Genomic DNA, 15,333 nt, shown 5'->3' with positions numbered 1-15,333 from the left:
ATAGTGGTAGGGATGCTGGGGGCTGCTTCTCGCCCTGGCAGACCAGGGCCAGGAATCAGCTCTGGGCACACGTGGGGCTGTCAGCGTGGTGTGTGCTGTGCACCTGGGGCTGAGCCCTTTGCCCTGAGGGGCCGTTGTGGAATAGTTTTTTACACAACTTCAATGTAGCAGCAGTTTAGGATTTGCTTTATAAATAACAAGGTTAGATTGTATGATTTTAACAGCACTTCATCTGCATTTGATCATCAGCCAATTTAACAACGATTTCAACAGAATTTGCTACAGTAGAAACAGCGACTTAGTTAAAGAATCGGGAAGGGCAAGGTTCACCCAAAACTTACTGCAGGGTCCTGGTAGGTGTCTAAATCCAGTCGCCCATTTCCAAATTACCCCCTAGTGTGAATTACTCACCCTATTCCCTTGTCGGTGTTTGTCTGCAGATGAGCTTGTTCCTTGAAGGAGTACCCTGAGAGGCGTCCCAGCACGGGGGGAGACTGAGGGTGCTGCATGCTGCTGTCCCTGGAGAGCTCACAGGGCTCTTTGCTTGGGGCTACTATGTATAGGACCACGAGGTGACTTATTATTTCCATCCTGGCTATGGTTCGGACAAGGCAATTTTGGTATTTTCCACCAACCCTGCCATTCTGGTGCCTTCCACAACGTACAGCTTTGCTACTCCCCAGACTGGGCTACTGTCCAGGCTCTTCTTTGCCCTTTTTCTTCCTCTTCTGGCTATACTCCCTTCCCTGGAGGGCTTTATGCTTGGGTTGGGAGCAGCCATGGGAACTTTTAACAGCCTGTTCAAGCAGGGAACGGATGTAACTCAGTTACAGAAGCTCTCATGCCTTCCTTTTCCTTCTCTAACGCCCCCTACTAGAAATCAGTGTGTTGTGAGGAAGATAAGCAGGTGCATTAGATGTTTACGTGATCCTTTTTTTAAATCCAACTCCTGTTAAGCTCTTCTGGTGAACTTTCTCGGAAAAAAACAACTTAACTTGCTCACCCCTTATGCTGTGACAGTGTGTCGCACGTAAAGGATCCCAACGCTTGAACCGCTACTGACAAACATCAAGTGAAGGAGGCAACAGGCAAACGCCCTGCATAGGGCAGACACGGGGCAGCAACAGCCCTTCGCACAAGCACAGGTCTTTCTCCTAGCTCCCTTCCTTGTCTGTGCTGCTCCTTATCCTGACACCTTGACCTGCTGCTTCGCTCCTTCTCGCTGAGGCGTCCCGCGGGCTGCAGCCCTGCAGTGCCCTCTGCCTGTATTTCAAGGCCTGCTCCCACCCGGGCTGCAGCTTCCTTCCGAGCACTGTGTCACAAGACTCGTGCCGACGTGATTTTGTTTTAAACGCCGCCGGGTTCAGGCCCCGAGGCCGGGCCGCCCCCTGGGCACCCGGGTCCCGCCCCGCGGGGCCGGGCTGCGGCTCACAAAATGGCGGCGGGCGCGGGGCGGCGGCGGCTGCTGCCCGCCTGGATGGGGGCGGCGGGGGGGGACGAGCGGGGAGCGGCCGGGGGAGCGCTCCCCAGGGCCGGGCGGAGCCGGGGAAGGCGGCAGCAAGCGGCGGCGGAGCCCGGGGCAGCCACGGTGTACTGCATGAACGAGGCCGAGCTGGTGGACGTGGCCCTGGGCGTGCTGGCCGAGGTGAGCCCGCGGGAGGCCCCCCGTCGGGAGGCGGCGCGGCCCCGGGCGGGGCTGGTCACGGCCCGGGCTGGCTGCGCTTTCTTTGGGCAGAGCCTCGGGAGGGAACGAGCTGAGGAGAAGGCCCGCAGCGGGAGCGAGGAGGAGGAGCAGGAGCAACAGCCGGCGCCAAGCAGCAGCCCTGAGAGCGCAGCCGGCGTGGGGACGGGCGGTGACCGCAGCCCCGGCCTCCCGTCCCCTCCTGGTGCCGGTGCGGAGGGGACGGTGGGGGAGGACTCCGAGGAGGATGTGCTGAAATACGTCAGGGAGATCTTCTTCACTTGACGGTGCTGCTTCTGTGGGGCCCGGGGTGCACAGGGGGCTGTGGCGGTGGTGTCCGACAGGGGATGCGCAGGCAAGGGCAGGACTGGGGATGGCGTAGCCCATCACGGTGCAGCACGACTACATCTGGGGTGCCCTCAGATTGTAGAACTCCCGGGTGGGCACAGCTTGAGTCGCTGCACTGTGTGGGCTGACCAAAGCCCCGCCATGACAAGCTGTGGCCTGGTGATGCCACCTCCCTTCCCCAAATTCCTGTCACTCAACTAGCAGTAACACCACAGACCCCCAAAAGCAGAGATGAAGGGAGTGAGAGAATTATTAAAATAATTGTGCAAACCCAAGGATGGTGATCCTAGCTGGAGCACGAGCTCATCGTGGACACCAGCTTTATATTTAACTGGTTTGAAAGGACGGAGCACAGGTCATAAGAAAAGGCATAAAAGAAGGAGACGTACTCGGTGAGGATTTGGACTCACCATAAGCTGGGCTGTGGTCTGACAGCTCACCCAGCAGCAGGGACACCTCTGATGTTAACTGCCAGGGAGGATGAGGCTCACCTGGCATGGCTTGAGCATTGTGAGGACGTTCTGGAGAAAGCTAGTACCATGGGATAGCACATGGGATGTGGGGGAGAGTGATAACTCATGCACCCATGTTATTTGGAGTAAAGCCTCGAGGAATCAATCAACTGTAAATACCTGTCTAGCTTTGGTAGAGAAGAACTAAATAAATTTTTTTTCCTATCTGTTTTTAATTGACTTACATTTCTTGTGAATGATTGCCTGGTCAGTCCTGGAATCCAAAAGAAACCCTGGAAGACCCTCTACTGTTGCATCACACCCTGCCTGCACTACTGAGGATGGCAGAAGGAGAGCCTGGGGCTGGGCCAGCTGCCTTACTGGTGGCTTCTCGCTGTGGAGATGGTAGGAAGGCCATGGTGAAGGAAGGGGCACATGTTTCTCCCAGTGTGTGCTGGGTTCTGTGGGATTTGGCTCCAGGTGAGGGTATGTTTCTGTTTGGCATCTCAGAGCATGTCCACATTAAAGGGAACACAGGTTTCTGCAAGTGAGTGTGGCTCCTTGGTGGCTGCAGTGGGTCCTGGCAGGCTGTCCCTGTCGATCCTGGCACTGAATTGGCCTCAGGCCTTGTGCAGGCTTCCCTCAGCTGGGGAACATGGGTGGGAGCAGGCTATCAGGGGCAGGGACCATCCTGAGTGGGCTGACCCTGTGGTAGTGTACTTGGGGGGCCTGAGAAGGGATGGGGATGGCTTGGTGTCCTCTTCCTGGCCTGAAGGGGGGGAAACAGACCACATGAGGACCAGGCAGGTGTTAGAGCATTTTTATTGAAGATCACTCAAACCAGCATCTCCAGCTACATCCCACCCCCCAGACTCTCCAGCAGAAGAGGCATCCCCTCGTGTCCCTACAGGGAACAACAGGAAGCAGGTGCTTCCTTTGGGAGGTTACAGGCACAGCACAGAGCAGTGCCGTGCACCGTCACAGTGAAGAGCCACAGTCCAGCATGCGGGCTGTGATGGCCCTGCTGGGGCACTGCACCCTAGTTGGGGGCAGCCTTGGTCCTGTTCCTTGCCACTTGTGTGGGGCATGTGTTGGACCAAGAGCTGAGCTGGCTCTGCTGACAGCTGCCCTCATGCAGCACCAGCCTCTCCTGGAGTCTCAATGGCTGATGGATTGATGGACTCAGCCCTGTAATATCAATGGGTACAAACCTGGGGCTCTGTGCCAGGAAGAGTCTTTGCGAAGCCCTCCTCGTTAGGGCTGTGTTCAGCACTCAACAAGTGGTTAATCTGCTCCTCCAGGTGCTCTGCTACTGCTGGGGTTGGATGTGGGACACTTCACCCTAGTGAGTAACGGCAGCATCACTCCAGACATTATTCCAGCAGATGAAATGCAGGTGCTCCTGCTGAACAAAGTATTTCCAGTGCACCTCTGGGGAGGCTGCTGCTGTGACAGCAGTGTGAAGCCACAGTTCCTGAGTCATGATTGCCTCAAAGACATGCTCAGTTCATCCAGGAAGTGGAGAAGGGAATCTCTTTGGGCAGCTCCAATAAAATAAGCCTGCTTGATTCACTGTCTGCCTGTACTCAGAAGGATGTACTTAGATATGGCCAGAAGGATGTGTGCACCATCTGCAGGTTCCAGTCTGTCCCTTTCACTGTCCTCCAGGTCAGGCTGGACTAGAGCACTTGGACTAAGGATTAGTTTTTCTGCCAGTGATTAAAGCTGTAGTATGTTTACTGTTTTAATCAGGTTATCAAGAGCTTTTGCATCTTCTTTGCTTTCAAATCTTAATGGGCAATAAAAAGGCTTCAACACGGATGTGTGTTCTTGACCCAGCTGAGGTTGATAGTGACAGTGAAAATCTGGAGCAGTAGCAGAGCCTGAGTCACAACCAGTGCCAGAAAGCCCCCAGTGAAATCAGAGGGTTGAATCCACTGTGAGGTTTGGAGGAGAAACATACCCAGGCCTCCAGACAGGATTATCATCTTGATGATGAGTATGATGAGGATCACCTTCCAGCCCTTTGCCTCCTCTGTGCACTTCACATTTGCAACAAAAATAGGGTAGAAGATGCAGAAGACCAGGCAGGTGTAGACACAAACCCTGGCAAGTACTACTCCCAGCATGCTGATGCCCATCACCTGCAGATCGTTGTGCTCCAGGCACTGCAGCTCCCCAGCTGTCTCATTCCACAGGCAGAAGTTGTAAAAGCCGATGCGTTTGTAAGGGAGTTTGACCAGGTTCCCAGCTTCCCACAGCAGTGCGTAGAGCATCAAGGCCAAGGCCCCGGCAGCCTCGAGGAGGGTCAGGGCACAGAGCAGGTGCCCTGTGCACCTCAGCTGCAGCAGACCCATCGCAGTGCCCACACGCTCTCTTGATACCATGGTGGGGGCTGTCGTGAGGATTCCTGCTGCAAAACATGAGGGGGGACCCCTTGGTTAGCACACGTTATGGTACCCTTCCAAGGTGTGCTCTGAGCCCTTGCACAGAGAGCAGAAGCGTCTCAGTCCTGCTTCCCCTGTGTGGGCTGAGAGGGCTCATTTGTGGTCACAGCAAAAGTGGCTTAATCACACTCTGTGCATGGGCCAGCACTGAGAGGACAGGGGACGAAGACTGGTGTGGTTCCCTAAGCCCTACATGCAACCTATGTACCATGACCTCCTGTTGGACAAGGTAAGAATCTGTCAGGAGACTGCAGTGATGGCAGGGGAGTGAAACACTGCTGTCTGGTAAGGAGGGGGTTAAGGGCTACTCTGGGAAAATGCTTTTTATTCAGTTCTGGTCAGGCAAGGACATCCATCGATCTTTGGACGTCTGAGCAAAACGCAGGCATGAAAGGGTCTGAAGTGCAGCTCTACCCGCTCCCCCCTCTGCCTCTCATAGCCCTGAGACACCCGATGCCATCAGTGCCCCGTGTTCCCACATGCCCCTTAGGCCCCTGCATCCCCTTACATTTCTGGGCACCACAGGGCTGGTCGCCCCCACCCCGGTCCCCACTGAGGCTGGCAGACATGGTGTTCCTCTGCCCTGGTTGCCTGAGGACTGATGTCCCCCGTATGCGGGCAGTTGTGACACCACCAAGGGGCACCCTGGGCCCACCCGCATCTGCTTGCCCTCCACTGGGGCCCCGGGAGATGGGTGCAACAGAGACAGACCTGCAGTCGCTGTCGTCCCCGCTCCTCTTGCTGGTAGCTTGGTAAATCTGCCGACCCGCTCCTCTCTCCGAATCGTGGGCTGTCCCCAGAGCCCTCCTGCGAGCATCTGCTTCACACTGAAAAACAGGGGAGTGTCGTCAGCAAGGAGCATCACCGGCACCACAGCCCTGGCCATCTGGGGCTGCACAGGAGCACAAACATGGGGCAAGGAGCGCGGAGACCTTGGCTTCATGCTGTGTCCGACTTGAGCCTCTGCAATTAACCTCTTTCTTGTCTTCGACAAGTATTATCTCCTATGAATCATTTACCAGCTTCTCTCAAGAAGTTCGCAACGTTGGTCCTGCTATCCCCTCTCCACTGTCCCTTACCCAATAGTGTGTCATCCCAACGTCCTGGGTGTCTCAGGCTAACCTTCATGCACTGTGCTGCTTGTGTTCCCACCCCACAGCCACTTGTGGATTTGGTACAGCCTCCACGAGTTTTCAGAGCACCTTGGAAAGACCTCACCCAGTGTCTGGCTATGCTGCTGGTGACTGGAGACCCTTCAGCACCCCCCTCCTACCCTCCTGCCTACCCACTTGGGAGCGGGATGCCCATGTTTAATGTGCACAGGCATAAAGCTTCTCTGTCCCAGACTTCTCCCCCAGTCATAGCCAAGAGGAACACATACGCAACGTGCAGTGTGTCACAGGATCCAGACACAGATCTGTCCCCTTCCTCGGGTCAGCGCCTCACTTCTTCTTGTAGCCTCCCTTGGAGCTCTTCACAACAGGCTTCTGGAGAGGCTGGAAGGCCACGTGGAGGATGCCCATTGCTCTGAACCTACTATGAAGACACAAACGACCAGGAAAACATCACTGCTCAGGCCTAGACCTTGCTGCAGAATGAGACCTCATGATTTCTGCGGGCTGGGGGTGGGCAAGGGGTGGGGAGGGGACATCACCAGGGACGCTGACCTAAACCAACCAAAGGGATATTCCATACCTTGTGGTGTCACACTCAGCAATAAAAGGGGGGGGAAAGGGGAAGGAGGGCGGGGTCTTGTTATGAAAATGTCTGTCCTCCCAAACAACTGCTCTTGAGGCCCTGCTTCCTAGGACGTGGCTGAACATCGTTCATTGATGAGAAATAGTAACTGCTTTTCTCTCTCTCTGCTTCCATGCAGCCTTTTTTTTTTTTTCCCCTCTTCCATTTCCCTTTAATTAAATTATCATTATCTCAACCCCTGTGTTGTTTTTTTCTTCCCAGCATACTTTCTTGTCCCCCTCTTCTTCTAAGGATGGGGAGTAAGAGAGCAGTTGTAGTGGAGTTCAGCTAACCAGCAAGGCAAAACCACCACAGTCCTTTTTGGTGCTCAATTTGGGGCTCAAGGAATTTGAGATAAGGATGATAGTTGAGAGAAGTAACAGGCAAAACATGGACTGGGTGTTGTTTATGAATATAACAGTTGTGAAGGATTTAAGAAAGTAATAATTGTGAGGAGTATGTTTCATAGTAATGTGGTAAAGGGACAAGGGGTGGAGTGTATGTAAATTGTCCACTTTCTCGGTGTTCTGATGATGTAATGTTTATTTTGGTGTGGGGAATTCTTTTTCTTTCTGATGTAAGTGAAATTTGTGAAGACTGTTGAATTGTGAAATAAGAGTATACTGTGATTATGCTTAAACATTCTTTCACAGAGGTGAGGGGTGGAATGTAGCGGGTTTATATGGCAAAGTTTTGGTAGTAGGGGGCTGCAGGGGTGGCCTCTGTGAGAAGAATCCAGCAGCTGCCCCATGTTAGATAAAGGCCAGTTTCAGCCTGCTCCAAAGGGACCTGCTGCTGGCCAGAGCTGAGCCAATAAGTGATGTTGTTTGTGCCTCTTTGAGAGCAGATTTAAGAAACAGGAAAAACAACAACAACAACAACAAAAAAAACAACAACAAAACCTGCTGTGCAACAGCAGCTGGGAGAGAGGAGTGAGAACCAGCCCTGCAGCCCCCCAGGTCAGTGCAGCAGGAGGGCAGGAGGTGCTCCAGGCAGGCAGCAGCAGTTCCCCTGCGGCCTGTGCAGAGGCCCCTGGTGGAGCAGGCTGTCCCCCTGCAGCCCGTGGGTCCCACACGGAGCAGATCTCCACGCTGCAGCCCGTGGAGGAGCCCCCGGTGGAGCAGGTGGATGTGGCCTGGAAGAGGCTGCGGCCCATGGAGAGCCCCCGCAGGAGCAGGCCCCGGGCCGGAGCTGCAGCCCGTGGAGAGGAGCCCACGCAGGAGCAGGGGGTCTGGGGGGAGCTGCCGCCCGTGGGGGACCCGTGCTGGAGCAGTTTGCTCCTGGGGGATGGACCCCGTGGTACGGAGCCGTGTGGGAGCAGTTCTTGAAGAGCTGCTGCCTGTGGGCAGCCCCCGCAGGCTCAGTTCGGGAAGGACGGCATCCCGTGGGAGGGACCCCACGGGGAGCAGGGACAGAGAGGGACCGTGAGGGAGCAGCGGAGATGAAGCGTCAGGGACTGACTGCAGCCCCCATTCCCAGTTCCCCTGCGCTGCTCAGGGGGAGAAGGCAGAATATGGTGGTTGGGGGGGAAGGTGTTTTTAGTTTTTCTTTGTCTCTCACTTCTCTAGCTTGTTAGTAATAGGTAATACATTTCTCTAATCTCCCTACGCTGAGTCTGTTTTGCCTCTGATGATAACTGCTGAGTGATCTTCCTGTCCTTATCTCAACCCTTGAGCCCTTTTCACCATATTTTCTCCCCCTTTCCCTTTGAGGAGGGGGAGTGAGAGAGCGGCTGTGGTGGAGCTCAGCTGCCCACCTGTGTAAAACCACCACAGTCTTGCCCCTGGCATCTCCTCCTCCTCATTGCCTGTCTATACAGCACTGTCCTGCAGCCAGGCATTGCTGTTCTTCCTCCCCTGTCCCTGTGAGGGCTCACACCCTGCACCGTGCTCCCTGCCACCCTGCCTCACGGCCTTCAGAGGGAGTCCAAGCTGTGCTGCGCGGGTGCTCTGCGTTAGCAGCCAGCTCCCCACGACATCTGGCACAGCTCGGAGCTGGGGTCTGTAGAGGGCTCCTGGTGCCTGCTGGCCCACTGCCCCTTGCTGTCCTGTTTCTCTAGATGGATTTCCTAAGGCAGGCAGTCAGGCTTACAGAAACACAGGCTTTCTGTTTAATCACCTCATGTTGCCTTCTATTTGCCACCCCCCCCCCCAAATTAAAACATAACAGGAATTAAAAGTTGTCCTACTTGCACATGTTTACCAGAGAGGGAAGCAGAATTAAATGCCTGACAGGTTCATGGAAATGTATTGCAGAGGTAGAGGAGAGACACCTCAGGTGCCCATGATGCTATGTGATTCCCCCAGGGAACCCCAACCAGCCAGGTATCTTGGATACTCATGGCCATCAGGACCTCATCTTTTCCCAGCCATGCACCCCCCTTCACTGTTTGTGTTGGCCGAATTGCAGACAGATTTTCCCTCTGGCCTCCTGCTGCCCTGCCCTGCTCAGCCCATAAATCCGTGTGACCGTGATGGTGACAGAAAGCTGCCCAGTGCCAGTGCCCCATGCCAGCCGGGGCAGAGGGCCCATGGCTGGCCCGGAGGGGATGTGTGGTCTGGCTGTGAAAGCCAAGACCTGGTGCCCCGCCACCGGCGCAGCCGCAGCCGCGGCATTCGGCATTTGTGAGCCCTGCTGCTTGGCCCCCAGTCGGCTTGGAGGCAGCCCAGCTGAGCAGCAGGGGATAAACAGGAAAGAGCTGTCACTCGCTTCCAGCTGGGGCCTTTCCCAGCCCCCTTCTGCAGCCCCTCTGCCTCTAAGGAGACGCCTGTGCCTTTTGGACAGGAGAGCTTGCAGTTCTAACACAAAGGTGCAAGAGAAAGCAACCCAAGCGCGGTGCAGCCCGCCCCAGCCTGGCCTCGTTGCCCTTGCTCCAGGGTGAGCATTGCTGGGAGCGCTGGGCTTTACCGGGACGAGCTCTGTGCCTCAGCCTCCGGGCAGAGAGGGGCTCCGTGTGTACGGCTCAGGAGCTCCTGGGGGTGTCTGTGTACAACACGGGGCTCGTGGGGACCCTTCTGTGCTATCGGGGTGACATGCAACTTCCCTCTCCCAAATCACAGGCAGGTAAGCACCTTCCACCCAGCAAGCTGCTGGCCGAATGCCCAGGCAAAGGCAGCGGGACAGAGAGGACAAGGCATGCAGCTCTGGCCAGGATCTGGCCTCAGGGCTGGGGGGAAGCTCTGATCATCCCTGCGCAGAGATAAACAGCTCTGTGGAGCCCTGAAGTGAGAGACCAGCAGTGCCCCCCAGCTGGGGAAGGACCTTCTCCCTCCGAGACGTTTGCACCCGGTGGCAACCCTTCTACCCCTGGCAGCTCCCCCCATCGCCAGTGGCATTGAAGAGATGGGGGCACAGCTGGAGGATACTTACAGGCTACCCATCGGGGTGTGGAGCTGAAACAAGCTGGAGAGCAGATCCCATCTGCAGCTGCTGCCAGGTCCTGTGCTGGCTGGGCTCTGACACTGTCAGCACAAAGCGAGCGCAGCCCTTGTTATCGCTGTGGGCTCCTGCTCTGCTTTCTGTTTCGGTTTTGAGGGCCATGGGATCCTGGTGCTGTGCTCCTCCCTGATATTGCGTAATCTAAATTTAAGCAGGAAAACAATCTGAGCTCAGCTGGGTGCAGAGTTGCACTTTCTTTTCCTGGCCCTGCCAACTGCTGTGAATAACTGGCGGCACTAAGCTTGCCCAGGGAAGCTGTGCTGTTAGAGAGGCTTGGGCAGCCGTGGGGGCTGAGAGGAGTTTGTTGTGTTGTGACACTTCTGTAGAGGTGACCATCCCAGTGCTGTCATGGGTCCCGCAGCACTGACAGAGTTCAGTGACCACTTTGCCCTTCCTGCTCTTTGAGCACTCTTCCCTTCCCGCTGCTTCTCAGACACAGCTTCGCCCCAGCTCCCCCTTGACTGCAGACGTGCCTGTGTGGGCACACTGCAGGAGAAGTGGCAAGCCGCGTGCTGCCAAGGGAAACCTGTGAAACCTGTGCCCGACAGGTCCTGCCTGCAGAAGACAAGCAGCCCTGGCTGTCAAGTACCAGCACAGACAAGCAAGAGCGAGCACAAGGGCACGTGTGCATGTGTGCGCTCCCAGCCCATGGGCCATTAAGCCCTAGGGACCCCTTCTTTCCTGGCAAGTGCCAACAAAGCAGCCTTGCTTAAGCAGCTGCAGTAAAAGCAAGTGGAGTTTGCAGGCGTGAGTTCAGCCCCAGCCACCCCCCTCTTCTCAGCCTGGACAACATACAGGACTGGAGTGTGCCCATGTCTGACCCGTGGGCTCCAAACGCTGCTGCTAGCTCTTTGGCAAGAGTTATGTCCCTTCCCAGGAATGGGACAAAAAGGTAGTTAACAAATCCCCCCCGTGTGATGGAAGCAGCAAAATTCTCCTTCCTTTGTTCCTCCTGGCCAGACCCAGAACCATTTGTCCTGATGTACACTCAGTCTTAGAGGTGGGTCTGTTAGGAGAGATGTGTAGGAGATGATATGTGTGGGAAACCTGGCCATGAAGCTGTTCACAGAATCCCTCCTAGCAATTCTACTTTTAGGTGAGGTCTGGAAACCTCCTGATGATATACATGCTGTGAGCCTATAATATTACATATACAGCTCTGCCTACACGCAGTGCTATGGCACTTACATCCTAGAGGACAACGTAAGTGAAAGGAAATATGGGAAGAAACCCTACGAGAAGCTCAGTGGATAGAGCCACCAGGCAGATGGCACTGGGGAGATGCATCTGTATCTGGTCTCTGTGTGTGGAGTAATTTTAGTATTGAGGACGGAGACCTGGATTGGGGTGGTTCGGATCACAGATGGCTTGGGGAAGGGGTTATGGTGGACGAAATGCAGCAAATAAACTCCAGCAGGCCACCGCTGCTGAGCTGACTGTGGCGAATGGCCCGGACACAAAAGGAAGCCTTGGGTCTGAACACAGCCATTATCTAATATTTTGTTTGCTAGCTGGGGAATTGAGGAATGGGCAGAGACCACTGAGGCGAGACCTCTGCTCCAGTGGGGACACATGCACTGCAGGAGGTACGCTTGTGCTCTCAAGCGGGGCGGTCACACCACTTGGCCTCATGCCACTTTTCAGCCACTCAGGAAGGAAAAGGGTGAATGGTTTGGGTCTGGAGGCCAGACAGCTCTTTTGCTGACCTCAACACCCGCAGGGAGGTTGCTGTTTTGCTGCCATGGGCAGAGAAGGCACAAGCAGCTCCTTCACAAACATCCTCGCTTTGTGTTGGGCTCCTGTTTGCTGCGGCGATCGGGATGACTGCCAGAGTGGGCCTGCTCCCTCAGCTAGCCAGGCCATGCCTGTCATGCCGCAGCACTTCCCCTGGAGCCACTGTCCTCCTCGGGGGGCAGCGGACCCCCTTCTCATCTCTGTCACGGAGAGAGAGGAGGGCTTCTACTTCTACGTGACTGGGGGTAGGAGAGATCAGACAGTGTGCTGGGGCCTGGTGCCTGTGGCTGGGAAAGGAGAGCACTTCCCAGGAGCGGACTTCCACCAAATTCCCGTGCAGCTGTTTCTCCCTGGAATTGTATCCTGAAATAGAAATGTCTGCATGTGTGCATTCAGTAGAGGTTCACATGGCTTTACAGCAGAATGAACTGCGCTGCAACTCTGGGTTTCTCATGGTGGAGTTAAAGCACAGGCAGCAACACAGTCAGCAGTTACAGTAACATTAGCAATCACAAGCAAAGCATGGGTGAGCTGGGACTTTCAAATGTGTTTTGCTTTAGCTTGCTGCTTTAAAAGTAAGCTACTAGACTAGCTTCCCAGAAGCTAGTCATGACCCTGGTCCTCATTCCTGAGGAAATCTCCACAGAACAACTGTGTTCCCTCTACTATTTCAAAAAACCTCTCAGCTATAGATGCCTATATATAACTATACCGCCCCATTGTGACGGCCCTGGAAGATTCCTGTGGGAGTTCTTAGGCTGGTGAGAAGAAAGGTTGGAGTGCACTTGCATCCTGTGTATACTTCATTCCCTACACTTCCACCTGCGTTAGAACCACCACAGCAACACGGCTCAATGGCTACAGCGTCAGGTTCTTCTACCTGTCTAAGGCACCTGGCATTTTAAGTATTTGGCCAATTCTTTCTCTTTGCAGAGAAAAAAAAAGAATTTTATTTATTTATTTATTTAAGTTATTACTGGCAATTTTAGCCTGTCTCCTCTCAAATGCTAAAAATGTGATGACTGATTTTGCAGCAATAGGTTATTATTTTTGCAATAAAATGGAGTATGCTGTAGAGACCGAGACAAGGCAGAGTGAAGGAGCCTACTGAATCACTTAATGGACAATCCTGAGTGCTACAAAAATTAAAGATGACAAAATCCAGTACCTGTTTAAAGAACCAAATTTTTAATCTTATTTCATTTTCTCAGATGTCCATACAGTACTATACCCCCCCAGATGACACAAACTATGCAGGCGTATGACTGTAACAAACAGTCATACTGGTTTAGACCAAGGGGCCACCTATCACAGCACTCTGTCTCCACGATGACTCTGTGTGGATGCCCAGGGGAGAGTAGGAACGGAACAAACATATACTTTTTCCAAGTACTCTCCTAGGTTCTTACTCTTGTCAGCTGAGGACATTTCCCAAGCCATATGTGGCTTGTCTATTTAAAAACTCTCAGTGGTCTGTCTTTAAGGTACATGTCCGACTGAATCCGTTTTTGCATCCACATCCTTTAGCAACGAATTCTATGATTTGTGTACTGATTTTATGTCAAATTTTTCTGTGTGTAAAATTTATTTGGTTTGCTGGTGAAAGGGAAATGATTTTCATGGCTTATGACTCCAGTTTTTCCACTATGATCAGGGGATGGTGGCTTCTGCTGCTTGGTGAATAATCACTCTCCTGGTGAATATTAGGAAAACTTCCAAATAGAGTTAAAGAAGGGAGAAAAAAAAAAAAAGAAGGGGTGGTGGGGTGAGGGGTCACTTAGCTATTCACACAGTTCCTTCTGCAAGTGGAGTCCACCATACAGAAACAGTATGTATTGTTTAAGATAAATGTTACTTTGTTTTAGGAATTGTTTAAGCAAACCAGATGGATGACACTCTTTCATGGGCCTTCATTGGCTGAAGAACTGGGACTCCAATACACATCCCAATATTTTGCAGCAGGTTGACTATTGTTTGCTTGAGGCAGTAAGGGCAGAGAGAACTGCAATGTGTTTTGTCTCTGGCAGGATTTACTCTTCCTAAAATTTACATCTTGGCTTGCTGTCCTGTTTTTCCTGAGTCTTGTGGGCTTTAAAGGGAGACTCTCCATTTTCCTTTCTTCTTTTCTGGAATTGCTCTTTGCACTACGATCATGACCTGAGCCAAAGAGGAGGAAAAACCAAACCCATATCAACTGCTAATGAGTTACTACTTAGTGGAAAAAAAGCACATGACTTTGGTTTCCTTCACATGAAGCTGCCGTACTGCGGCACAAACATTTCCTTTACTAAAGGACAGCCACGGCATAATTCAAAAGCTAGTACTAAAATATGGAAATTTCAGCCTTAGGCACAAGACCTGTGTCTACTGATCCAGCATTATGATATTCTACTGACTTACATGAAAAGGTTATTTCCAACATTTCACATAATCAGATCATACATCCCTTTATGGCATGCTGATACATAAGACTAGCTGCGAACTGATGGCTAGAGTCTCTCCCACCAGTCACTGCAGAAGGATAGAAGTGCAGGATCAAAGGCATTATACTTCATTATTAGGCTGAGATTTTTCAAGCACTTTTCCATGAGGTGTTCACAAAGAGGCTAAAGAGCTTCTGGACCTTTAGTGTCTCAGCTAGGAAGCTCCATAAAACCTATTCTGATGTCCTCCGTAGTGTCAGCTGCATGTAGTTTTCCAGCACTATTGCTGCCTACTACCATCTGTCTTAAAGCTTTCAGTATCTTGAGATAGCTAGACTAGGAAACCCACCTAACAAAACTAAATTCTAATTGTTTGGTGTTTTTAGAATATAACAATTGCTGAAAAACCTTTTAAATATTGAAATGTCTTCTCTGAAGAGCTGGAGACACTTTTGCCATCGTGTTTCTTTGTCTTCTGGGAAATCAGATTAAAGCTGGATGAATGGAAACTTTCTCTTGTGGATAGGATTATTTCAGGGCGCACACTTTTTCCTGACTTCTGTGGCACAGATGTCTTTCTACAATTGCCTTCAGCATCATGAGTGAGTCTCTCTGGGCTAAAACACACAGAGGTCAGAACAGAAAATATTTTATCTATATACAAATTCATGACAAGATATACATAAAGATGACTGCCTAGAAGGGAAAATCATTACAGTTAAAATTCCCACTATGGTCTGAAGCATTTCCTAAGAATCATATGAGAAAAAAAAAAAAAAGTAACTTACTGTATTTCAAACTTCACAGAACCACAATTCCAGCACAGTACGTGAAGGAGACTAGTGTCAGCATCATGTAGCCACTATACCACTACCCCTTCTGAGCCAGAGAGAAGTACCCATCGTAGAAGCAGCAGAGGGTTACTTTACCATTGTAGAAGTAAAGAAAGATACTGGAGACACTTCTTTTCTCTATTGTTAGGAGAAAGCCTACTATTTTCAAATTTGTGTAAAAAAGTCTGAGCTGTAAGGTGCAAAGCAGGACTGTGAATTATTTAGTGTGAACAAATTAAT

General features: G+C 52.4%; 3 protein-coding genes across 5 annotated transcripts in view; 1 reads left to right on the top strand and 2 right to left on the bottom strand.

Annotated features, from left to right (window-relative positions):
• The first annotated feature begins 1,420 nt into the window (after positions 1-1,420).
• Positions 1,421-2,721, top strand: CYREN (cell cycle regulator of NHEJ). Its single transcript, XM_080595867.1, has 2 exons — positions 1,421-1,645; positions 1,736-2,721. Exons 1-2 carry the CDS (start codon positions 1,436-1,438, stop codon positions 1,964-1,966), a joined length of 441 nt encoding a protein of 146 aa, XP_080451993.1. The 5' UTR covers positions 1,421-1,435; the 3' UTR covers positions 1,967-2,721.
• A 563-nt stretch (positions 2,722-3,284) lies between these two features.
• TMEM140 (transmembrane protein 140) lies at positions 3,285-10,178 on the bottom strand. 2 transcript variants are annotated; one of them, XM_080595826.1, is made up of 4 exons: positions 10,035-10,178; positions 6,310-6,464; positions 5,640-5,755; positions 3,285-4,894 (listed from the first exon to the last, which is right to left on the bottom strand). In XM_080595826.1, exons 3-4 carry the CDS (start codon positions 5,743-5,745, stop codon positions 4,293-4,295), a joined length of 708 nt encoding a protein of 235 aa, XP_080451952.1. In that variant the 5' UTR covers positions 5,746-5,755; positions 6,310-6,464; positions 10,035-10,178; the 3' UTR covers positions 3,285-4,292. The 2 variants fall into 2 exon arrangements, with proteins under 2 accessions (XP_080451952.1, XP_080451953.1); XM_080595827.1 differs by having other exon boundaries at positions 3,285-4,891.
• Positions 10,179-10,258: 80 nt separating this feature from the next.
• Positions 10,259-15,333, bottom strand: part of AGBL3 (AGBL carboxypeptidase 3) — a 28,252-nt gene continuing 23,177 nt past the window's right edge. For both annotated transcript variants that reach the window (XM_080595567.1, XM_080595568.1), the window contains 2 exons: positions 14,670-14,877; positions 10,259-14,001 (listed from right to left, as the gene is read on the bottom strand). In XM_080595567.1, coding sequence (XP_080451693.1) covers positions 13,738-14,001; positions 14,670-14,877 — 472 coding nt within the window. In that variant the 3' untranslated portion in view covers positions 10,259-13,737. The remainder of the gene's footprint in view (positions 14,002-14,669; positions 14,878-15,333) is intronic.

Source organism: Anser brachyrhynchus, assembly GCF_964034855.1.
Source record: "Anser brachyrhynchus genome assembly, chromosome: 1".
NCBI classification, from domain to species: domain Eukaryota; kingdom Metazoa; phylum Chordata; class Aves; order Anseriformes; family Anatidae; genus Anser; species Anser brachyrhynchus.
Note: the sequence above shows the minus strand (reverse complement) of the source record. Positions and strands in the feature narration are given on the sequence as shown.

What these genes read in the sequence shown, in the direction of transcription:
- CYREN (XM_080595867.1), top strand. Translation starts at nt 1,436, where the DNA reads ATGGCGGCGGGCGCGGGGCGGCGGCGGCTGCTGCCCGCCTGGATGGGG. An exon ending in CCCTGGGCGTGCTGGCCGAG is followed by an intron (nt 1,646 to 1,735) that starts GTGAGCCCGCGG and finishes TTCTTTGGGCAG; the next exon opens with AGCCTCGGGAGGGAACGAGC.
- TMEM140 (XM_080595826.1), bottom strand. Translation starts at nt 5,745, where the DNA reads ATGCTCGCAGGAGGGCTCTGGGGACAGCCCACGATTCGGAGAGAGGAG. An exon ending in GGGGACGACAGCGACTGCAG is followed by an intron (nt 4,895 to 5,639) that starts GTCTGTCTCTGT and finishes CATGTTTTGCAG; the next exon opens with CAGGAATCCTCACGACAGCC.